The sequence below is a fragment of the Oncorhynchus nerka genome, linkage group LG9b (assembly GCF_034236695.1).
Source record: "Oncorhynchus nerka isolate Pitt River linkage group LG9b, Oner_Uvic_2.0, whole genome shotgun sequence".
In the NCBI taxonomy this organism is placed as follows: Eukaryota; Metazoa; Chordata; class Actinopteri; order Salmoniformes; family Salmonidae; genus Oncorhynchus; species Oncorhynchus nerka.
Window position 1 is genome coordinate 54505518 of NC_088424.1, and position 25160 is coordinate 54530677.

The 25160-nt window shown below is 42.1% G+C and overlaps 1 protein-coding gene across 1 annotated transcript; it reads right to left on the reverse strand.

Moving 5' to 3' along the window:
* Positions 1–6899: 6899 nt before the first annotated feature.
* adcyap1b (adenylate cyclase activating polypeptide 1b) lies at positions 6900–22932 on the reverse strand. Its single transcript, XM_065013232.1, has 5 exons — positions 22829–22932; positions 13373–13466; positions 13017–13051; positions 9533–9637; positions 6900–7494 (listed from the first exon to the last, which is right to left on the reverse strand). The coding sequence occupies exons 1-5, from the start codon at positions 22930–22932 to the stop codon at positions 7311–7313; spliced, it is 522 nt and encodes a 173-aa protein (XP_064869304.1). The 3' UTR covers positions 6900–7310.
* Positions 22933–25160: the final 2228 nt, after the last annotated feature.

A 25160-nucleotide genomic window follows, 5' to 3' on the forward strand; every position in this document is an offset into this window, starting at 1 on the left:
TCTTTGGACACTGTGTTAACTAACCTCCAAACGAGCTTCAGTGCCACTCCTTCTGTGGCCCCCAACTGCTATTAAACTTTAGTAAAACCAAATGCATGTTTTTCAACCGTTCGCTGCCCGCACCCACACCCGCCGCCCGACTAGCATCACTACCCTGGACGGTTCTGACCTAGAATATGTGGACAACTACAAATACCTAGGTGTCTGGTTAGACTGTAAACTCTCCTTCCAGACGGATATTAAACATCTCCAATCGAAAAATATTTCGCAACAAAGCCTCCTTCACTCACGCCGCCAAACTTACCCTAGTTAAACTGACTATCCTACCGATCCTCAACTTCGGCGATGTCATCTACAAAATAGCTTCCAAAACTCTACTCAGCAAACTGGGTGCAGTCTATCACAGTGCCATCTGTTTTGTTACTAAAGCACCTTTTAGACCACCCACCACTGCGACCTGTATGCTCTAGTCGGCTGGCCGTCGCTACATATTTGTTGCCAGACCCACTGGCTCCAGGTCATCTATAAGTCTATGCTAGGTAAAGCCCCGCCTTATCTCAGCTCACTGGTCATGATAACAACACCCACCCATAGCACGCGCTCCAGCAGGTATATTTCACTGGTCATCCCCAAAGGCAACACCTGCTTTGGCTGCCTTTCCTCTGCTGCCAGTGACTGGAACGAATTGCAATAATCAGTGGTTCTGGAGACTTATATCTCCCTCACTAACTTTAAGCATCAGCTGTCAGAGCAGCTTACCGATCACAGCACCTGTACATAACCCATTTTATATCTCCCTCTCTAACTTTAAACATTAGCTATTGGAGCAGCTAACCGATCGCTGCAGCTGTACATAGTCCATCGGTATATAGCCCACCCAATCTACCTGCCTCATCCCCATATTGTTTTTATTTACTTTTCTGCTCTTTTGCACACCAGTATATCTACTTGCACATCATCATCTGCTCATTTATCACTCCAGTGTTAATCTGCTAAATTGTAATTACTTCACTACTATGGCCTATTTATTGCCTACCTCCTCACGCCATTTGCACACACTGTCTATAGACTTTCTTTTTTTCTATTGTGTTATTGACTGTACGCTTGTTTATTCCATTTGTAACTCTGTGTTGTTGTTTGTATCGCACTACTTGCACACTTAACAATGTACACTTAACACTGGAACAGAAACAATAATGCATGGGGAAGGAACCAAAGGGAGTGACATACAGTGGGGAGAACAAGTATTTGATACACTGCCGATTTTGCAGATTTTCCTACTTAAAAAGCATGTAGAGGTCTGTATTTTTTTTTATCAGAGGTACACTTCAACTGTGAGAGACAGAATCTAAAACAAAAATCCAGAATATCACATTGTATGATTTTTAAGCAATTAATTTGCATTTTATTGCATGACATAAGTATTTGATCACCTACCAACCAGTAAGAACAGGACAATAGGCGAGCAGCTTGGTGAGAAGGCAACAACTGTTGGCGCAATTATTAGAAAATGAAAGAAGTTCAAGATGACGGTCATTCACCCTTGGTCTGTGGCTCCATGCAAGATCTCACCTCGTCGGGCATCAATGATCATGAGGAAGATGAGGGATCAGCCCAGAACTACACAGTAGGACCTGATCAATGACCTGAAGAGAGCTGGGACCACAGTCTCAAAGAAAACCATTAGTAACACACTACGCCGTCATGGATTAAAATCCTGCAGCGCACGCAAGGTCCCCCTGCTCAAGCCAGCACATGTCCAGGCCCGTCTGAAGTTTGCCAATGACCATCTGGATGATCCAGAGGAGGAATGGGAGGAGGTCATGTGGTCTGATGAGACAAAAATAGAGCTTTTTGGTCTTAACTCCACTCACCGTGTTTGCAGAAAAGAAGAAGGGTGAGTACAACCTCAAGAACACCATCCCAACCGTGAAGCATGGAGGTGGAAACATAATTCTTTGGGGATGCTTTTCTGCAAAGGGGACAGGACGACTGCACCGTATTGAGGGGAGGATGGATGGGGGCCCATGTATCGCAAGATCTTGGCCAACAACCTCCTTCCCTCACTAAGAACATTTAAGATGGGTCGTGGCTGGGTCTTCCAGCATGACAACGACCCGAAACACACAGCCAGGTCAACTAAGGAGTGGCTCCGTAAGAAGCATCTCAAGGTCCTGGAGTAGCCTAGCCAGTCTCCAGACCTGAACCCAATAGAACATCTTTGGAGGGAGCTGAAAGTCTGTATTGCCAGTGACAGCCCCGAAACCTGAAGGATCTGGAAAAGGTCTGTATGGAGGAGTGGGCCAAAATCCCTGCTGCAGTGTGTGCAAACCTGGTCAAGAACTACAGGAAACGTATGATCTCTGTAATTGCAAACAAAGGTTTCTGTACCAAATATTAAGTTCTGCTTTTCTGATGTATCAAATACTTATATAATGCAATAAAATGCAAATGAATTACTTAAAAATCATACAATGTGATTATCTGGATTTTGTTTTAGATTCCGTCTCTCACAGTTGAAGTGTACCTATGATAAAAAATTACAGACCTCTACATGCTTTGTAAGTAGGAAACCTGCAAAATTGGCAGTGTATCAAATACTTGTTCTCCCCACGGTATATAGGGAAGGTAATCAGGTAGGTGATGGAGGCCGACGCCCGGCTCCAGCCACAGGACGCCAACTAAAATGATGATCCCAATGATCAAGAGCGGACCGGTCACCTCTACTGAGTTGTGAGAATCCTTTCAATCCGACTGAGACACAGGAGCATGGCGACCTAGAGTGCCGGAGAGAGAGCATATGTGATGTTACCCCCTCCCCGGCGCTTTCGACTCCAGCCGCAGGATGCCAACAAAAGGATCGATCCCGGGGATCAGGAGCAGACTGGTCACCCCTGCTGATGCACGGGAACGTGTCACCGGCTGGGGCGTGGGAAACCTGACAGGCTGGCTGAGGCATGAGAGCCTGGCGATCGGGCTGAGGCATGAGAGCCCGACGAGCCGGCTGAGGCATGAGAGCATGTAGCGGCTTCCAGTCCTGACGTCATTTCCACTGACACAAAAACTCCCCTGATGCTTCCCTTAGGTGACGATGTAACGATGTGCGCTGAGAGTTGGGAAGCAAGTTCAGGGAGTGAGTGTTTTTAATAAATAAACTCAGCACAAAACACGAACAACGCACAGACTTAACCGTGGAACAGAAACAGTAACGATTGGGCAAGTAATTAAAGGGAGTGACATATAGAGGGAAGGTAATCAGGGAGGTGATGGAGTCCAGGTGAGTCTGATTACACACAGGTGCGCGTAACAAAGGTGACAGTTTCTGTGTTATGGGTTTGTTTGTGTATATGTGTGTATTTCAGGATGGTTTCCTGGATTCAGAGCAGCTGATTGGTCAGCTCCATTGCAGATTGGAGCTCTGACCCCGCCCTATTGTCAGGGGATGCAGCCGTCTGCAATTACCGACTCCTTCTGCAGCTTGAAAAGCCAGTGTTCCTTTGTTAGGAGAGAGAGCTTCTTTGTATGTCCTGTGTTGGTCTGATAAATTTGTTGTAAATTCTTTTGTAGCCGGTCCTGTGGAGATAAGTGTTTGCTTTAGTACCTAGTGTTTTTGGTTTATTCAAATTGTTCACTGAGGGTGGTGACTTCTGTTTTTGTTCCCAGGGGGGAAGGGGAAGGCACCTTGGGAGTGTTTAGGCAAAAGGCCTGTGGGCATATATTCACCTGCAGTATGTACTCTGTCTATACACACTAGGTAAACAAAGTGTAAGTTAACACGTCACGTAATGAGCCAGCCAGCTAACGTTAGCTAGTGAAACAACAAATGAACAGTGCCAACAATGCCACAGTGCTGGGCGCTAACCAACCATGTTCAATGTTGGCTAACTAGAACAGAAAACGGCTCTGGCAAACGAATGATGACATCAGCTAGGGAGCCATGCAACTAATGTTAGCATGCTAGCTAACAGTACACTTTAGCTTGAAATTAAACCACTTTCTTCCAAAATTAGAAAACGTGTAATACCTGAAATGCTAATGCTAGACTATCTTACCTGTGTACATCATCCCTGTCAGGAACGCCATGCCATGGTCGCCCTTAGTTTGAAGATGTAATCCGGCGACAGGTGTTTCCTCCATCTCTTAAGCTATCATACTCTAATTCCACTGATTTCAAAACATGATCATCCAGAAAGTGGAGAGCCACACTTATGCAGCTTCACTACACAATATATTTTTTTTAAAGCTGCGTTCGACAGGATTACCAACACAGACTGAGGAGCTTCTATGTCAGACCAATCCAAACTCCTCTCTCGGCATGTCCAGCCCACTCATTACCTCAGCCAATTCTGTGGCTTAACCAGCAAGACTCGTAATTTAACAATTGTATTTGTATTTAGAGATGGCATACACGTTTATTACACATGAAAGTTCACATATTCAAAAGGCATTTATTTATTTCTGCCAAAAAACGCATTTAGATAAACAATTTTTTACGATTAAATGGCTCTCCTGTGAATTTGTGACTTGTGACACATGCCTAGTTTCCTCAGGGTTTGTGACACATTTGGTGTTTGTACCAAACATGAATTCACAATAAATGGTGAGTGGACTCCAGACCTCACAACCGTAAAGGGCAATTGGTTCTATAACTGATTCAAGTATTTTTAGCTAGATTGTAATTGGATGTAGAATTTTATGTTCCTTTTGATGGCAAGAAGGCCCTTTTCGTCTTCTCTCAGGTTGTTCATAGCTTTGTGGAAGTTACCTGTGGTGCTAATGTTTAGGCCGATGTGTGTATAGTTTTTTTGTGTGCTCTAGGGCAACAGTGTCGAGATGCAACTTGTATTTGTGATCCTGGTAACTGGACCTTTTTTTAGAATACCACTTTTGTTTTACTGAGAATTACTGTCAGGGCCCAGGTCTGTCAATCTGTGCAGAAGATCTAGGTGCTGCTTGTTGACCCTCCTTGGTTGGGGAGAGAAGCACCAGATCATCAGCAAACCGTAGACGATTTGACTTTAGCTTCTAGTAGGGTGAGGCCGACTGTTCAAGGGCCCTCGCCAATTTGTTGATATATACAGTGCCTTGCGAAAGTATTCAGCCCCCTTGAACTTTGCGACCTTTTGCCACATTTCAGGCTTCAAACATAAAGATATAAAACAGTATTTTTTTGTGAAGAATCAACAACAAGTGGGACACACTCATGAAGTGGAACGACATTTATTGGATATTTCAAACTTTTTTAACAAATCAAAAACTGAAAAATTGGGTGTGCAAAATTATTCAAATCTCTTTCTTTTCTGCATATGTATAGTACCTCTTAAATATTTCAAGAGCATAAAATTGAAGGTGCACAATTTCCTTTTTAGCTGTTTTTTATATATATTGACATGAACATCCAATATTGCTTAAACAAGTATGTATAGGCAGTTGAATTCAGAAGTTTACATACACTTAGGTTGGAGTCATTAAAACTCGTTTTTCAACCACTCCACACATTTCTTGTGAACAAACTATAGTTTCGGCAAGTCGGTTAGGACATAAACTGTGTGCATGACACAAGTCATTTTTCCAAAAATTGTTTACAGACAGATTATTTCACTTAAAATTCACTGCATCACAATTCCAGTGGGATAGAAAATTCCAGAAAATGTCATGGCTTTGTAAGCTTCTGATCGGCTAATTGACATAATTTCAGTCAATTGGAGGTGCAGCTGTGGATGTATTTCAAGGCCTACCTTCAAACTCAGTGCCTCTGCTTGACATCATGGGAAAATTTAAAGAAATCAGCCAAGACCTCAGCCAAGACCAAAAATTGCCAAGACCAAATCAGCCAAGAACAAAAATTGTAGACCATTTGAAATTGCAAATTCCAAATGGCTGAAGGTACTACGTTCATCTGTACAAACATCAGTACGCAAATATAAACACCATGGGACCATGGGACTCAGCCGCCATACCGCTCAGAATGGAGACGCATTCTGTCTCCTGGAGATGAACGTACTTTGGTGTAAAAAGTGCAAATCAATCCCAGAACAAGAGAAAAGGACCTTGTGAAGATGCATGAGGAAACCGGTACAAAAGTATCTATATCCACAGTAAAACGACTCCTATATCGACATAACCTGAAAGGCTGCTCAGCAAGGAAGAAGCCACTGCTCCAAAACCACCACAAAAAAGCCAGACTACGGGTTGCAACTGCACATGTGGGGGAAAAAGGGGGAAGCTTGCAAGCCGAAGAAAACCATCCAAACCGTGAAGCACGAGGGTGGCAGCGTCATGTTATGGGGGTCATTTGCTGCAGGAGGGACTGGTGCCCTTCAGAAAATAGATGGCATCATGAGGCAGGAAAATTACGTGGATATATTGAAGCAACATCTCAAGACATGAGTCAGGAAGTTAAAACTCGGTCACAATTGGGTCTTCCAAATGGACAATGACCCCAAGCATACTTCCAAAGTTGTGGCAAAATGGCTTAAGGACAACAAAGTCAAGGTATTGGAGTGGCCATCACAAAGCCCTGACCTCAATCCCATAGAACATTTGTGGGCAGAACTGAAAAGGCGTGTGCGAGCAAGGAGACCTAATGTACAAACCTTATTCAGTTACACCAGCTCTGTCAGGAGGAATAGGCCAAAAAATCACCCAATTTATTGTGGGAAGCTTGTGGAAGGCTTCCCGAAACATTTGACCCAAGTTAAACAATTTAAAATCAATGCTACCAAATGCTAATTGAGTGTATGTACAATTCTGACCCATTGGGAATGTGATGAAAGAAATAAAAGCTGAAATAAATCATTTTCTCTAGTATTTATTCTGACATTTCACATTCTTAAAATTAACTGGTGATCCTAACTGACCTAAGACAGGGAATTTTTACTATGATTATATGTCAGGAATTGTGAAAAACTGAGTTTAAATGTATTTGGCTAAATTGTATGTACTGTGAGCTTTCGACTTCAACTGTAAATATACGTTTAAGGAACACAGGCACAAACCACTTTTTGGTCAGATATAGTATAGCATTCATAAGGATGTAGTTTGAAGGATGAGTATATATAACAGAGAGTTAGGGTCAGAGTTAGGGTTAGGGTTAGGGTCAGAGTTAGGGTTAGGGTTAGGGTCAGAGTTAGGGTTAGGGTCAGAGTTAGGGTCAGAGTTAGGGTCAGAGTTAGGGTCAAAGTTAGGGTTAGGGTCAGAGTTGGGGTCAGAGTTAGGGTCAAAGTTAGGGTTAGGGTCAGAGTTAGGGTTAGGGTCAGAGTTAGGGTCAGAGTTAGGTTTAGGGTCAGGGTAAGGGAGGGCTAGAATCGCTACGAATATGTGAGCCTCCATACTTTGTTCCTAAATCGCTGTCTATACCTTCTCCCCAACACTGCCTCCAGGTACTTATTCATAGCCATCTGTTTCCTGTAGCGACTGTAGCCGTCTGTGAAGATGCCGTCTGAGTGACGCTTTGATAACGGCTCCGATTCATCCTCCATTCGACTCTCCTCACTGCATTGAAATGGGACAACATATTAGTACAGCATGGTTCTACATAACACTCTCCTCAAATAAACACATAAACATCATATTACTACGTCATACTATATGTCATATTAGTATATAGATCCCACTAAATAGATCTTACTACATACAGTAGATCCTACTACATACACTAGATCCTACTGTACTACATAGATCCTACTACATACAGTAGATCCTACTGTACTATATAGATCCTCCTACACACAGTAGATCCTACTACATACAGTAGATCCTACTACATACAGTAGATCCTACTACATACAGTAGATCCCACTACATACAGTAAATCCAACTACATAAATCCTACAACACACAGTAGATCCTACTACATACTGTAGATCCTACTACATAGATCCTATTACATAGATCCTACTACATACAGTAGATCCCACTACAAACAGTAGATCCTACTACATACAGTAGATCCCACTACATACAGTAGATCCTACTACATAGATCCTACTACATACAGTAGACCCTACTACATACAGTAGATCCCACTACATACAGTAGATCCTACTACATAGATCCTACTACATACAGTAGACCCTACTACATACAGTAGATCCTACTACATAGATCCTACTACATACAGTAGATCCTACTACATACAGTAGATCCCACTACATACAGTAGATCCTACTACATAGATCCTACTACATACAGTAGACCCTACTACATACAGTAGATCCTACTACATAGATTCTACTACATACAGTAGACCCTACTACATACTGTAGATCCTACTACATAGATCCTACTACATACAGTAGGTCCTACAACATGCTGTAGATCCTACTACATACTGTAGATCCTACTACATAGATCCTACTACATACTGTAGGTCCTACTACATACTGTAGGTCCTACTACATACAGTAGATCCTACTACATAGATCCTACTACATACAGTAGATCCTACTACATAGATCGTACTACATACAGTAGATCCTACTACATAGATCCTACTACATACTGTAGATCCTACTACATAGATCCTACTACATACTGTAGATCCTACTACATAGATCCTACTACATACTGTAGGTCCTACTACATACAGTAGATCCTACTACATACAGTAGACCCTACTACATACAGTAGATCCTACTACATAGATCCTACTACATACTGTAGATCCTACTACATAGATCCTACTACATACTGTAGATCCTACTACATACTGTAGATCCTACTACATAGATCCTACTACATACAGTAGACCCTACTACATACAGTAGATCCTACTACATTAGATCCTACTACATAGATCCTACTACATACTGTAGATCCTACTACATTAGATCCTACTACATAGATCCTACTACATACAGTAGATCCTATTACATAGATCCTACTACATACTGTAGATCCTACTACATACAGTAGATCCTACTACATAGATCCTACTACATACAGTAGACCCTACTACATACAGTAGATCCCACTACATACAGTAGATCCTACTACATAGATCCTACTACATACAGTAGACCCTACTACATACAGTAGATCCTACTACATAGATCCTACTACATACAGTAGATCCTACTACATACAGTAGATCCTACTACATACTGTAGATCCTACTACATTAGATCCTACTACATTAGATCCTACTACATACAGTAGATCCTACTACATAGATCATACTACATACAGTAGATCCTACTACATAGATCCTACTACATACAGTAGATCCTACTACATAGATCCTACTACATACAGTAGAACCTACTACACACAGTAGATCCTACTACATAGATCCTACTACATACAGTAGATCCTACTACATACTGTAGATCCTTCTACATAGATCCTACTACATACAGTAGATCCTACTACATACTGTAGATCCTCCTACCACACGGGTCATACTACTGTAGGCTATACAGGTATCATCATCAGAGCAGTGAATAACAGGTTCATACAGGTATAATCAGAGCAGTGAATAAAAGGTCCCAACAGGCATCATCATCAGAGCAGTGAATAACAGGTCTCTTACCCTACAGGTATCATCATCAGTGCAGTGAGATACTGCCTCGCTGTCAGCTGGCCCAGAATCTCCCTCAATGTTCTAGCTACCACCTCCTCTGCACGTCTCTCTGTTCTGAGACAACACAACAACACAGAGACATGTTAAAATCAGAACTTGACACACCAACACCACCCTAGACACGTTATAATCAGAACCCCTACACAACACAACTCTAGAAACATTAGAATCAGAACCCCTATGCAACACAATCGACAAATAAGAATCAGAACCCCAACACAAAACCAGACACGTTAGAATCAGTACCCAGACACAACAAAACAAACCTAGACACATTAAAATCAGAACCCAGACACAATAACACAAACCTAGACACATTAGAATCAGAACCCCTACACAACACAACCCTAGATATGTTATAATCAGAATCCCTACACAACACAACACTAGAAACATTTGAATCAGAACCAATACACAACACAAGACATATTAGAAACTGAACCCTGAAACAACACAACCCTAGACACATACGAATCAGAACCACAACACAACAACACAACCCTAGACACATACGAATCAGAACACAACACAACAACACAACCCTAGACACATTACAATCAGAACCCTTACATAACAACACAACCCTAGACACATACGAATCAGAACCACAACACAACAACACAACCCTAGACACATTACAATCAGAAACCCGGCACAACACAACAACACAATGCTAGAAACATCAGAATGCTTTTTGGGCAGAAATGCCTTCTCGAACATGTGAACTTTCATGTGCTAGCTAACTAGCTAGCTATATGTCTTAAACTACAGTGTACTGTTAGCTGGCTAGCTCCGTAGCTGGCGTTATTATTCAGATCCCAGAGCCGTTTGCTTTTCCTGTTAGAAGTCGGAAGTTTACATACACTTAGGTTGGAGTCATTAAAACCCATTTTCAACCACTCCACAAATTTCTTGTGAACAAACTATAGTTTTGGCAAGTTGGTTAGGACATCTACTTTGTGTATGACACAAGTAATTTTTCCAACAATTGTTTACAGACAGATTATTTCATGTATAATATCACAATTCCAGTGGGTCAGAAGTTTACATGCACTAAGTTGTCTGTGCCTTTAAACAGCTTGGAAGATTCCAGAAAATGATGTCATGCTTTAGAAGCTTCTGATCAGCTAATTTTTAAAAAACATTTTTTTTAACTAGGTAAGTCAGTTAAGAACAAATTCTTATTTTCAATGATGGCCTAGGAACAGTGGGTTAACTGCCTGTTCAGGGGCAGAATGACAGATTTGTACCTTGTCAGCTCAGGGATTTGAACTTGCAACCTTCCAGTTCCTAGTCCAACACTCTAACCACTAGGCTACCCCAAATGACATCATTTGAGTCAATTGGAGGTGTACCTGTGGATGTATTTCAAGGCCTACCTTCAAACTCAGTGCCTCTTTGCTTGATATCATGGGAAAATCAAAAGAAATCAGCCAAGACCTCAGAAAAAAACTGTAGACCTCCACAAGTCTGGTTCATCCTTGTCAGCAATTTCCAAATGCCTGAGGGTACCACGTTCATCTGTACAAATGATAGTACACAAGTATAAACACTATGGGACTACACAGTTGTTATACCACTCAGGAAGGAGACGCATTCTGTCTCCTGGAGATGAACATACTTTGGTGCGAAAAGAGCAAATCAATCCCAGAACAACAGCAAAGGACCTTGTGAAGATGCTGGATGAAACAGGTACAAAAGTATCTATATCCACAGTAAAATGAATCCTATATTGACATATCCTGAAAGGCCGCTCAGCAAGGAAGAAGCCACTGCTCCAAAACCACCATAAAAAAGCCAGACTACGGTTTGCAACTGCACATGAGGACAAAGATCGTGCGTTTTTGAGAAATGTCCTCTGGTCTGATGAAACAAAAATAGAACTGTTTGGCCACAATGACCATTGTTATGTTTGGAGGAAAAAGGGGGAAGCTTGCAAGCCGAAGAACACCATCCCAACCGCGAAGCACGGGGGTGGCAGCATCATGTTATGGGGGTGCTTTGCTGCAGGAGGGACTGGTGCCCTTCACAAAATAGATGGCATCATGAGGTAGGAAAATTACGTGGATATATTGAAGCAACATCTCATGCATCAGTCAGGAAGTTAAAGCTTGGTCACAAATGGGTCTTCCAAATGGACAATGACCCCAAGCATACTCAAAGTTGTGGCAAAATGGCTTAAGGACAACAAAGTCAAAGTATTGGAGTGGCCATCACAAAGCCCTGACCTCAATCCCATAGAAAATTTGTGGGCAGAACTGAAAAAGCGTGTGCGAGCAAGGAGGCCTACAAACCTGACTCAGTTACACCAGTTCTGTCTGGAGGAATGGGCCAGAATTCACTTATTGTGGGAAGCTTGTGGAAGGCTTCCCGAAACGTTTGACCCAAGTTAAACAATTTAAAGGCAATGCTACCAAATACTAATTGAGTGTATGTTAACTTCTGACCCACTGGGAATGTGATGAAAGAAATAAAATCTGAAATAAATAATTCTCTCTGCTATTATTCTGACATTTCACATTATTAAAATAAAGTGGTGATCCTAAAACAGGGAATTTTTACTAGGATTAAATGTCAGGAACTGTGAAAAACTAAGTTTAAACGTATTTGGCTAAGGTGTGTGTAAACTTCTGACTTCAACTGTAGCTAAGTTTAACCTGTTTGGTTAGCCCCCAGCATTGTAGCATTGTTTGCACTTTGTTCATTGTTGTTTAACTATCTAACGTTAGCTGGCTGGCTTGTTAGTTGAGGTTACGCAACATTTGTACAACTCCCGTTGAACATGTCGGGTGTCAGTAAATGTCTGCAAAAAAGCTAAAATAAATTGTTGCCAGCAGAGTTTGTGTGGCTGTTTTCATGTTATCCATATGTAAACAAATCATCGGTCAGAGTGCTCCGAAAGCGAAACGAGATGAGTGGGGCTAAAGATTAATAAGAGGGTGTGAATGATGCTGAATCGGAGTAGACAAAGCAGAGCTCTTGACTAGATACCAAAACATTCAAAGGAGATTTTCTCAAAAGTGAGTATAAAAGTTGATCAACTTTCAAAGCAGAATTGCTTTCCCATTGTTCCTCAAATGCAGTGTATGATCTAAAGCCAACACCTCATTTGGCCGCCTTTCCTTCCAGTTCTCCGCTGCCTGTGACTGGAACTAATTGCAAAAATCGCTGAAGTTGAGACTTTTATTTCCCTCACCAACTTTAAACATCTGCTATCTGAGCAGCTAACTGATCGCTGCAGCTGTACATAGTCCATCTGTAAATAGCCCATCCAATTTATCTACCTCATCCCCATACTGTTTTTATTTATTTACTTTTCTGCTCTTTTGCACACCAGTATCTCTACTTGCACATGATCATCTGATAATTTATCACTCCAGTGTTAATCTGCTAAATTGTAATTATTTGCTCTTATGGCCTATTTATTGCCTACCTCCTCATGCCTTTTGCACACAATGTATATAGACTCTTTTTTTTTTCTACTGTGTTATTGACTTGTTTATTGTTTACTCCATGTGTAACTCTGTGTTGTTGTCTGTTCACACTGCTATGCTTTATCTTGGCCAGGTTGCAGTTGTAAATGATAACTTGTTCTCAACTAGCCTACCTGGTTAAATAAAGGTGAAATTAAAATAAAAAATAAAAAATTGTAGCTCTGAGTCTTGCTACATAAGACCAAATCCAGGTGGTGGGTCACAAATAAGCAAAATCGAAGAGGTATCAGTAATGAGGTTACGCTCATCATTTTTCTGTAGAATCATAATTCAGTTCTCTACCCAATGTGTAAACGTCATCTAAAGAAGGCGGGCTTCGTATCTGATCGTTGTCAAAAGATATGTCTGTTAACATATTCCCCTCCTCTTCATACACTTCATTTTCTAGTCTGGAATGACAAAAACAATGGTGTTACTGGTTAAATAAATAAATAACCTACTGGTAAACACATTAAAACTCTGTATACATGAAAGAAAACAACAAACGTAGGCTATAACATAAAATATGTATATTTTTTATTTCACCTTTATTTAACCAGGTAGGCTAGTTGAGAACAAGTTCTCATTTACAACTGTGACCTGGCCAAGATAAAGCAAAGCAGTGCAACACAAACAACAACAGAGTTACACATGGAATAAACAAACATGCAGTCAATAATACAATAGAAAATGTCTATATACAGTGTGTGCAAATGAGGTAGGATAAGGCAGGTAAGGCAATAAATAGGCTATAGTGGCGAAATAATTACAATTTAGCATTAACACTGGAGTGATAAATGTGCAGATGATGATGTGCAAGTAGAGCTAGGCTAGGGCATCAGGGCATCAGGGTTGGCGGAGTGTGCTAAAGCAGTGGATGAAACACATTTAGGCTTCTGATGTTAAACTCCTTAGGGCTAGGGGGCAGTATCCTGAATTTCTGCCTGTCTGACATGCTCAAAGTAAATTTACTGTTAAGGGAATTTTTATCAATGATGACTAATTATGTATACATTTCAATCAGGACTGACTAATCCGAATACTATTATGTTACTGTACATGTATGAATTTTCTCTCTTGCTCCCAGTATTGAATATAATGTAGTCAAGAGTTTTGGAACAATGACGGTCTGTTCCTTGGTACAAATGAATGAACTATCTCCAGATGGCAGGGACGGACTATCTCCAGACTGTCTAGAATGCTTATCTACACTGACTGGCCTTGTCTCTAGGCAGGAGGGAAGGCTTGAGATCTATAGAGCCTTTCTACCAGTGTCAAGAAGAGACGGAACACTTAGAAAACGCTGACGTCATTTTCAGTTTATAACCTGTGGTAAAATGTGTATGAACTCAGTACTCTCTTGATAAAGGCTGTTACTTGACTTTTAAGACCGGGGCTCTGTCCATTCTTATAAAATAAGGGTCTTACAAACCCTTATGCATTGACAGAGTGTTTCATTTTGATTGGGAATTAAAATTCCTTCAACACTTACTCAGGCCCAGAAGCCAGTATATGCATATAATATGGTAATGTGGTAATGGTAGTATTGGATGGAAAACACTCTGAAGTTTCTAAAACTGTTAAAATAATGTCTGTGGCTATAACAGAACTGATATGGCAGGCGAAAATCAGAAGAAAATCCGCCCAGAATTAGTTTTCTCTTCAGCTCCCAGGCTCTTATTTTATAAATCTAATGAAACCCCTATGTCCGTCACCCAAATTGCAATTCCTATGGCTTCCACTAGATGTCAAAAGTCTTTATTCGAGGTTTCAGGCTTTTATTTTGAAAAATGAACAAGTATTTTTAGTTTCAGTGAGCTGACCACCTGGATCAAATCAGTCTTTCGGCGCACGCTTGCAAATTTGGCTATCCTATTGAACATACTTCTTTCCGTGTAAAATATTATAGTTTATTTACACTTTAGAGTACCCAAGGATCAAATAGAAACATCGTTTGACTTATTTGGATGAAGTTTAGTGGTAGCTTTTTGGACTCTTGTATGCATGTTAAAAGAGTGGATTACTGAAATCAATGGTGCCAACTAAACTGACATTTGAGGATATATTTTCGATTTTATCGAAACAAAATGACCATTCATATTGTAGCTGGGACCCTTTGGATTGCAAACAGAGGAAGATCTTCAAATGTAAGTGATTTATTTAATCGCCATTTGTGATTTTGTTGCTTGTTGAAAAAATATTTTGATGTTGGGCACTGTCCTCAGATAATCGCATGGTATGCTTTCGCCATTCGACAACGCAATTGGATTAACTAGAAGTTAAGCTTTTAAATTATATAAGACACTTGTATGTCCATGAATGTTTAATATTACGATTTAAAAAAATTGAATTTGGCACTCTCCAATTTCACCGGATGTGGTTGGCTTCTATCCCGTTAGCGGGACACCGAGCCCCAAGAGGTTTTAACCTCTACATCAGAAGGTTAAGGCTAAAAGCTATAAGAACTGGTTGTCTAGTGCATTGGGGGCAGAGAATAAAATGAGCAGATTTCTGTGCGTGTTAGAATAGATTCAGGGCATAATGTACAGACAATGGTAAGGTAGGATGTGAGTACAGTGGAGGTAAACCTAGGTGTTGAGTAACAGTGAGCGGTTTCGTCTCTGAAGGCACCAGTTAAGCCAGATGAGGTCTCCGCATGTATGTGGGGTGGGACAAAAGAGCTATCTAAGGCATTTTGAGCAGGACTGAGGGATCTACAGTGAAATAAAACAATAAGAACTAGCCAAGACAGCACTAGACAAGGCATATTGACATTAGAGAGAGGAATAAAGCAATCACAGGTGTTGATCAGGAGAGCTAAGACAACAACGGGTAAAGGGTGATGAATGGGCAGAAAGGGTCAGTTAGGTACATACAGGACCTGAGTTTGAGGTTGGGGCCGACAGGTAAAGGGTGATGAATGGACAGAGCGAGTCAGTTAGGTACATACAGGATCTGAGTTTGAGGTTGGGACAGAGTGAGTCAGTTAGGTACATGCAGGACCTGAGTTTGAGGTTGGGGCAGAGTGGGTCAGTTAGGTAAATACAGGACCTGAGTTTGAGGTTGGGGAAGAGTGAGTCAGTTAGGTACATACAGGATCTGAGTTTGAGGTTGGGGCCGACAGGTTAACAAAATTAGGTAACATGTTATTGAAACAGTCCAGGGGACATCAGCTATGTAGCCGAGTGATTATAGGGTCAAAAGAGCAGCAATAGGTGAGTCGGGCTGCCATTCGGTAGTCACTACTACGCTAGGCGAGAAGGGGACACACCGTTCAGAAAAGCTAGTGGGCCGGGGCTAGTAGATAGCTCTTCGGCGACATCGTAACAGAATAGCCTGTTGAGACCACATCAGGCGATCACGTCGGCAGTCCAGTCGTGATGGATCGGCGGGGCTTCGTGTCGGCAATAAAGGGTCCAGGCTAATTGGCAAAGGAGGTAAGCCCAAGAATTAGCTGGTATATGGACCTAGCTCGAAGATAGCTCAAGGCTAGCTGGTGCTTGCTTCGTGACAGTGGCGTTAGCCACTCGTTTGCAGCTAGCTAGCTGTGGTGATCCGGTGTTATGATCCAGAGCGGCAGGAATCCAGTGATATGATAGAGAGAATTCTGATATGCTCTGGGTTGATATTGCGCTGTGCAGACTGGCAGGTGTTGTGCGAGCTAAGGCTGGCTGGTGACCGAGGAAAAAGGTGAAGACCGCTAGCCGTGGCTAACAAAGACCAGTAGCTAGTTAGCTCCTGATGGAAGTAGACTGATCCAATGAACGATTACATTTATGCTAAAATGTTTGTATCAAGACTGCCTAAATGAACTTTTCATGTTCAAAATTGTGCACTCTCCTCAAACAATAGCATGGTATTAATTCACTGTAATAGCTACTGTAAATTGGAGTCTTGAAGCTAGGGGGCACTATTTTTATTTCTATTTCTCAGGACCAGATGCTAGAATATGCATATAATTCACAGCTTAGGATAGAATACACACTAAAGTTTCCAAAACTGTGAAAATATTGTCTGTGAGTTTAACAGAACTGATATTGCAGGCGAAAGCCTGAGAAAAATCCAATCAGGAAGTGACTCTTATTTTGAAACCCCTGTCTTTCTATGCATCCCTATTGCCCATTGAAAGGGATATCAACCAGATTCCTTTTTCTGTGGCTTCCCTAAGGTGTCTAAAGCCTTTAGACGTAGTTTCAGGCCTTTATCTTGAAGAATGAGTGTAAACGTCCACATTGCGTAAGTGGTCAGTTGTTGCTCTCAGTGTGATTTTTGCGCAAAACAGAGAGGTAGGCATTTTTCCTCCCGGTCCTAGTTAAAAGCCAACTGTCCCGGTTGATATATTATCGAATAGATATTTGAAAAACACCTTGAGGATTGATTATAAAAAACGTTTGCCATGTTTCTGTCGATATTATGGATATAATTTGGATTTTTTTTCCGCGTTGTCGTGACCGCTATTTCCGGTGGATTCCTGGGCATAACGCATCAAACTAGCGGAGGTATTTGGATATAAAAAATATCTTTATGGAACAAAAGGAACATTTGCTGTCTAACTGGGAGTCTCGTGAGTGAAAACATCCGAAGATCATCAAAGGTAAACTATTAATTTGATTGCTTTTCTGATTTTCGTGACCAAACCCAGCCCAGTCACGGACCAGGATGTCTTGCTCCCAGGCAGACTAAATAACTTTTTGCCCGCTTTGAGGACAATACAGTGCCACTGACACGGCCTGCAACGAAAACATGCGGTCTATCCTTCACTGCAGCCGAGGTGAGTAAGACATTTAAACGTGTTAACCTCGCAAGGCTGCAGGCCCAGACGGCATCCCAGCCGCGCCCTCAGAGCATGCGCAGACCAGCTGGCCGGTGTGTTTACGGACATATTCAATCAATCCCTATACCAGTCTGCTGTTCCCACATGCTTCAAGAGGGCCACCATTGTTCCTGTTCCCAAGAAAGCTAAGGTAACTGAGCTAAACGACTACCGCCCCGTAGCACTCACTTCCGTCATCATGAAGTGCTTTGAGAGACTAGTCAAGGACCATATCACCTCCACCCTACCTGACACCCTAGACCCACTCCAATTTGCTTACCGCCCAAATAGGTCCACAGACGATGCAATCTCAACCACACTGCACACTGCCCTAACCCACCTGGACAAGAGGAATACCTATGTGAGAATGCTGTTCATCGACTACAGCTCGGCATTCAACACCATAGTACCCTCCAAGCTCGTCATCAAGCTCGAGACCCTGGGTCTCGACCCCGCCCTGTGCAACTGGGTACTGGACTTCCTGACGGGCCGCCCCCAGGTGGTGAGGGTAGGCAACAACATCTCCTCCCCGCTGATCCTCAACACGGGGCCCCACAAGGGTGCGTTCTGAGCCCTCTCCTGTACTCCCTGTTCACCCACGACTGCGTGGCCACGCACGCTCCAACTCAATCATCAAGTTTGCGGACGACACAACAGTGGTAGGCTTGATTACCAACAACGACGAGACGGCCTACAGGGAGGAGGTGAGGGCCCTCGGAGTGTGGTGTCAGGAAAATAACCTCACACTCAACGTCAACAAAACTAAGGAGATGATTGTGGACTTCAGGAAACAGCAGAGGGAACACCCCTATCCACATCGATGGAACAGTAGTGGAGAGGGTAGCAAGTTTTAAGTTCCTCGGCATACACATCACAGACAAACTGAATTGGTCCACTCACACTGACAGCGTCGTGAAGAAGGCGCAGCAGCGCCTCTTCAACCTCAGGAGCCTGAAGAAATTCGGCTTGTCACCAAAAGCACTCACGAACTTCTACAGATGCACAATCGAGAGCATCCTGGCGGGCTGTATCACCGCCTGGTACGGCAACTGCTCCGCCTCAACCGTAAGGCTCTCCAGAGGGTAGTGAGGTCTGCACAACGCATCACCGGGGCAAACTACCTGCCCTCCAGGACACCTACACCACCCGATGTTACAGGAAGGCCATAAAGATCATCAAGGACATCAACCACCCGAACCACTGCCTGTTCACCCCGCTATCATCCAGAAGGCGAGGTCAGTACAGGTGCATCAAAGCTGGGACTGAGAGACTGAAAAACAGCTTCTATCTCAAGGCTATCAGACTGTTAAACAGCCACCATTGAGTGGCTGCTGCCAACACACTGTCATTGACACTGACCCAACTCCAGCCACTTTAATAATGGGAATTGATGGGAAATGATGTAAATATATCACTAGCCACTTTAAACAATGCTACCTTATATAATGTTACTTACCCTACATTATTCATCTCATATGCATACGTATATACTGTACTCTACATCATCGACTGCATCCTTATGTAATACATGTATCACTAGCCACTTTAACTATGCCACTTTGTTTACTTTGTCTACATACTCATCTCATATGTATATACTGTACTCGATACCATCTACTGTATGCTGCTCTGTACCATCACTCACTCATATATCCTTATGTACATATTCTTTATCCCCTTACACTGTGTATAAGACAGTAGTTTTAGAATTGTTAGTTAGATTACTTGTTGGTTATCACTGCATTGTCGGAACTAGAAGCACAAGCATTTCGCTACACTCGCATTAACATCTGCTAACCATGTGTATGTGACAAATAAAATTTGATTTGATTTGATTTGATTTGATTTGAAGTTACCTGCCGCTAGGTGTAAATAATGTTTTGTTAGTATATCAATAAACTTACACAAACGCTTGCATTGTTTTTCGCTGTAAAGCATAATTTCAAAATCTGAGACGACAGGGTGATTAACAAAAGGCTAAGCTGGGTTTCGCTATATTTCACTTGTGATTTCATGAATATGAATATTTTCTAGTAAGATTATTTGACCGTTGCGCTATGCTATTTAACGTAGTTGATGAAAATTATCCCGGATCTGGGGTGGGTGGTTCCAAGAGGTTTTAACAAGAATTTAAGCTTTCTGCCAATATCAGATATGTCTATGTCCTTGAAAGTTTTTCTTGTTACTTACAACCTCATGCTAATCGCATTAGCCTACGTTAACTCAACCGTCCCGTGGACAGGACACTGATCCCGAAGTAGTTTTAAAGCTTGTTGTTAGCTAGCTAATGTTAGCTGAGGTCAGATGGCTGGCTTGCTATCTAAAATTAACTTCCATTTATGAACTGTGTACCGTTAGTAATGTTTTGTCAGAATGCTATTCTGCGTTGCTAGTTGTAGCTAACATTAAACTTATTTGTTAACTTTATCTAGCTAACATTTTGTATTGCTAGTACTCAATGGATTGAGCTTGGTTCAATATTTAACTAGCTACACTTTTTTAACAAAGACCCCAAGTTAAAACTTCCTGTTAGCTAGATAACATTAGCTGATGGTAGATGGCTGGCTAGCTAGCTCCCTTACGTGTATGAAGTGTGTAGTGATATCTCAGAATGCCATTTCATATCTATTGTATAATAATGCTCAAATATTTGTATCTGTAATTTGTCTTTCAGCATCAGTAGAACACGCCTGACTCTCCTCCACCAGTCATACAAGGAGAATGGTCTAACCCTCTGCAGGTACATATTAGAATTGTGCAATAGCAGAGCATAAGTGATTTGGCCCATCATTGTAACACTGAGTTAATTAGTTAAGTTATTGTTATAAAAGGTTATATTCCAATGTTATTTAATGTTTATTTATATTCCATTCCAATATTATATTCCAATGCTTTTTTTAAATGAATTAAAAACAACCATTGAAAACCTTTTGCTCCTGAATTTAATTTTAAAGACCGCTGGGATTTAAAATCTTGCATTGTTCAAATTATATTTAGTGCAATTGTACATAATGGATTGTATGGAAAAGGAACAATAAACAAAGACAAAGAAAATGAATGTGCAGGTGGGTTAAAAAGAGAGACTTTACATCAAATCTCCTCATAGTGAGGATATTAATGGTGACATGGGCAAAACAATTTCCCCCCATATTTTGTTTCAATCATCAAAGAAGACAACTAGACTTAGCTTTAGCTTTTAAGTATTACTTACTAAATAAAACTGATTAAATGGGGGCAGTTACCCCTGAAAACGGCCCTTTCCTAATAGCAACATTCCATTTATTTCCCTTTATAGTTTATTCACCAAAGCATGACCTTCATCCACATACCAATTTGTTTTCCATTGCTTTTTTGTGTCAGCAGTTAGACATTGTTCTTAAGGTTACTTACCCCCTAGTACCCTACTAACCTATCATTTTCGTGTCCAAACAATGACAATACTGTGTTTCTGTCAGCTAATATTAATACATATATTTTTATATAGTGCTTTCATTACAAAGAATCTCAAAGACCCTGTAAAAACAAACAAAACAAATGTAGAGATCTGGCTGGTCTTAGGAAATGGTCTTCCAAGGCTTCAGATGACAAGGTGTTGTTCAGAAAGGCAGCAATTTATTGTTCCGTCGAAACTTCATTTAGTAATGTGGATTTAAAATAATAATACATTTTGAAAGATTTATTCACACACATTCATTATTATAACAGTAAGGTAAATAATAAGGTTATTAATTCCACCATGATTTGAAACTCTAAGCTATAAGGACTGCAGGTAAATTATGGATAACTCTGATAAATATAATAAATGTTGATGGAGCCTTGGCTCTCACTTTGGCTCTCCCCATGGCTCTCCCCTCTCCCACAGCTCTGCCCTTGGCTCTCCCTCTCCCCACAGCTCTGCCCTTGGCTCTCCCCATGGCTCTCCCCTCGGCTCTCCCCAAGGCTCTGCCCATGGCTCTGCCCGCGGCTCTCCCCATGGCTCTCCCCATGGCTCTCCCCTCACCTAAGGCTCTCACCAAGGCTCTGCCCACGGCTCTCCCTCTTCCCACAGCTCTCACCTCGGCTCTCCCCATGGCTCTCCCCTCGGCTCTCCCCTCGGCTCTTCCCTCTCCCCTCGGCTCTCCCCTCCCCCTCGGCTCTCCCCATGGCTCTCCCCTCTCCCCTTGGCTCTCCCCTCTCCCTCGGCTCTCCCCTCTCCCCATGGCTCTCCCCTCCCCCTCGGCTCTCCCTCTCCCCTTGGCTCTCCCCATGGCTCTCCCTCTCCCCTCGGCTCTCCCCATGGCTCTGCCCTCTCCCCTCGGCTCTCCCCTTTCCCCTCGGCTCTCCCCACGGCTCTGCCCTCTCCCCTCGGTTCTCCCCTCTCCCCTCGGCTCTCCCCTTTCCCCTCGGCTCTCCCCTCCCCTCGGTTCTCCCCATGGCTCTCCCCTCTCCCCTCGGCTCTCCCCACGGCTCCCCGCGCCCCGTCTTCATCCCAGGCAGGGCTATGCTCCTGCAGGTTTCATTCATACCGCTCATTTTATTCAGGGTGTCATGATGTAGTACATCTACTATACTATCTACTGTTTCTCTAATGTAATACGGCTTCTATTGTCCTGTCTGGACGGGACCTCTGTCTATTTCAACAAACTAACACCAGCTGACGTTACACGTTCAAGTCGATCAGTCAAAATAAAGACCTATGAAAATATTATATAGATCAAATATTATTTGCAATCATTTTAGACTATTCCATAACAAACATTTAAAATGTTGTTATAAAATACATAAACTATAATAGCCTGTGCTATTCTGCATAAAAATGTCCATATAATATTCCAATATTGAACGCTGATTCCTGTTGATAAAAACACTGTTTAATTTAGCTTTGATTCATAAATCTTGATAAAGAATAGAGATGGCTTCAGTCTGAGATTAACCCCGATCAGAACTAATATCTATTTTAAATAGGAATGAATAACCAACCTGATCTTGGGATACCTGAGTCCTATAGACGAGCAGTAGATTCTGTAGTGCATTAGGATGCCGCAGACCAACAGCACTAGAGTGGCTCTATGACACCGTGCCATTCTAGAAGGGAAAAACACACTGTTCAAATATAACTGGTAAAACAAACTATTATATACTGTACACAAATTGCTAAATTAAACAAGTAAAAATAGAACCGCACAAAAACATATTAATGTGTCTATGTGCAGGAAATTCATAATTCTGTATTCTTCTAAATGAATTTGAAGATTAAATAAGAAATTATGTATCATATTCATTCAAAGAAGGAATTCTGTTTAGAGTCTTTCCTCTCCATTTCATAAAGTTTGGGAGTGCCGCTGTGTTGCACACTTCACCCCGTTCCACTGGGCAGAACTGGGTGTCAAGAGGATACATTCTGCACAAAAATACATTCCACAACTTAACTTATAGATCCTCCTTCATATTCCCCCAAATAAAAACAGCTAGTTTATAAATCAGAAGCTAGATTGGGTAACGTACTTATCGCAGAAGGTAGGCAGAGTAGCGTGCTGCAATGTGCTGATCCAAGCAGGCTTGTTAGATAGAAAGATACCGATCTTCTTCTTCCTATAATGGCACCTTGTAGCGCCTTTCTTCCTCGTCTCTCTCTCTCTCTCTCTCTCTCTCTCTCTCTCTCTCTCTCTCTCTCTCTCTCTCTCTCGCGTCCTCCACACAGCCTCTGCACTTTCATACACAATAGGGATAGAACATGCAGTTGAACAAACACCACCTCGGTAGAAAGGAACGTTGCTGTTTGTGTCCATGTCTTTTTTGAAACTTTTAGTCCTGATCTCAGGTTATCTGAAGTTTTATCAGCGGATCATCAGCTGTGCCTTCTTCACTAGTCACATAAAAGATTCTACAGATGTCATCACACTAAGGGTAGGGTGACACTTGTCGGATGTGGCAGGCCTTGCAAACTATTATGAACTACAAAGGGAAACCCAGCCGTGAGCTGCCCAATGATGCAAGTCTACCATTTGGGCTAAATGCCTTTTGTGCTTGCTTCTAGGCACGCAACACTGAAGCATGCATGAGAGCACCAGCTGTTCCGGACGACTGTTTGATCACGCTCTCCATAGCCGATGAGAGCAAGACCTTTAAACAGGTCAGCATTGACAAGGCTGCTTGGCCAGACGGATTATCAGGACGTGTACTCAGAGCATGCCCGGACCAACTGGCAAGTGTCTTCACTGACATTTTCAACCTCTCCCTGACCGAGTCTGTAATACCTACATGTTTCAAGTAGACCACTATAGTCCCTGTGCCCAAGAAAGCAAAGGTAACCTGTGAACGTTGTCATACACATCAATCCAGAGCATCTCAAACATGCTCAGACAAGTCTGGTGAGTACGCAGGCTATGGAAGAACTGGGACATTTTCAGGTTCCAAGATTTGTGTACAGATCCTTACGACATTCACATCGAAGGTGCTGCAGTGGAGCGGGTCGAGAGTTTCAAGTTCCTTGGTGTCCACAACAAACTGGTCCAAACACACCGAACACACCGAGAAAATCATGAAAAGGACACGACAATGCCGTTTTCCCCCTCGCCTTTCCCCCTCGGAAAAGATTTATCAAGGGTCCCCAGATCCTCAAAAGTTACACAGCTGCGCCATCGAGAGCATCCTGACTAGTTGCATCACTGCCTGGTATGGCATTTGCTCAGCATCCTACCGTAAGGCACTACAGAGGGTAGTGGGTATGGCCCAGTACATCACTGGGTCCAAGCTTCCTGACATCCAGGACCAATATACTAGTCAGAGTCAGAGGAAGGCCCAATTAAAAAAAAAAAAAATACTAGTCACTCAATCCTAGACTGTTCTCTCTGCTACCGCACATCAAGCAGTACCAGAGCGCCAAGACTAGGTTCAAAAGGCTCCATAAGAGCTTCTAACCCCAAGCCATAAGACTGTTGAACAATTAATCAAACCCCCTTTGTTTTTACAATGCTGCTACTCACTGTTTACTATCTATGCATAGTCACTTTACCCCTACCTACATATACAAATTACCTCAACTAACCTGTACCCCTCATATTGACTCGGTACCGGTACCCCTGTAAATATTGTTATTTTATTGTGTTACTTTAGTTTATTTAGTAAATATTTTCATAACTCTATTTTCTTAAAACTGCATTGTTGGTTAAGACTTTGTAAGTAAGTATTTTACGGTTGAATTCAGTGCATCATTTTTGGGGGATTTGATTAGATTTTTTTAATGGCAGCGGATGAATGGCACTACAATGGGCCTCAGGATCTTGTCAAAGATTCGATAAAATGCAATTTT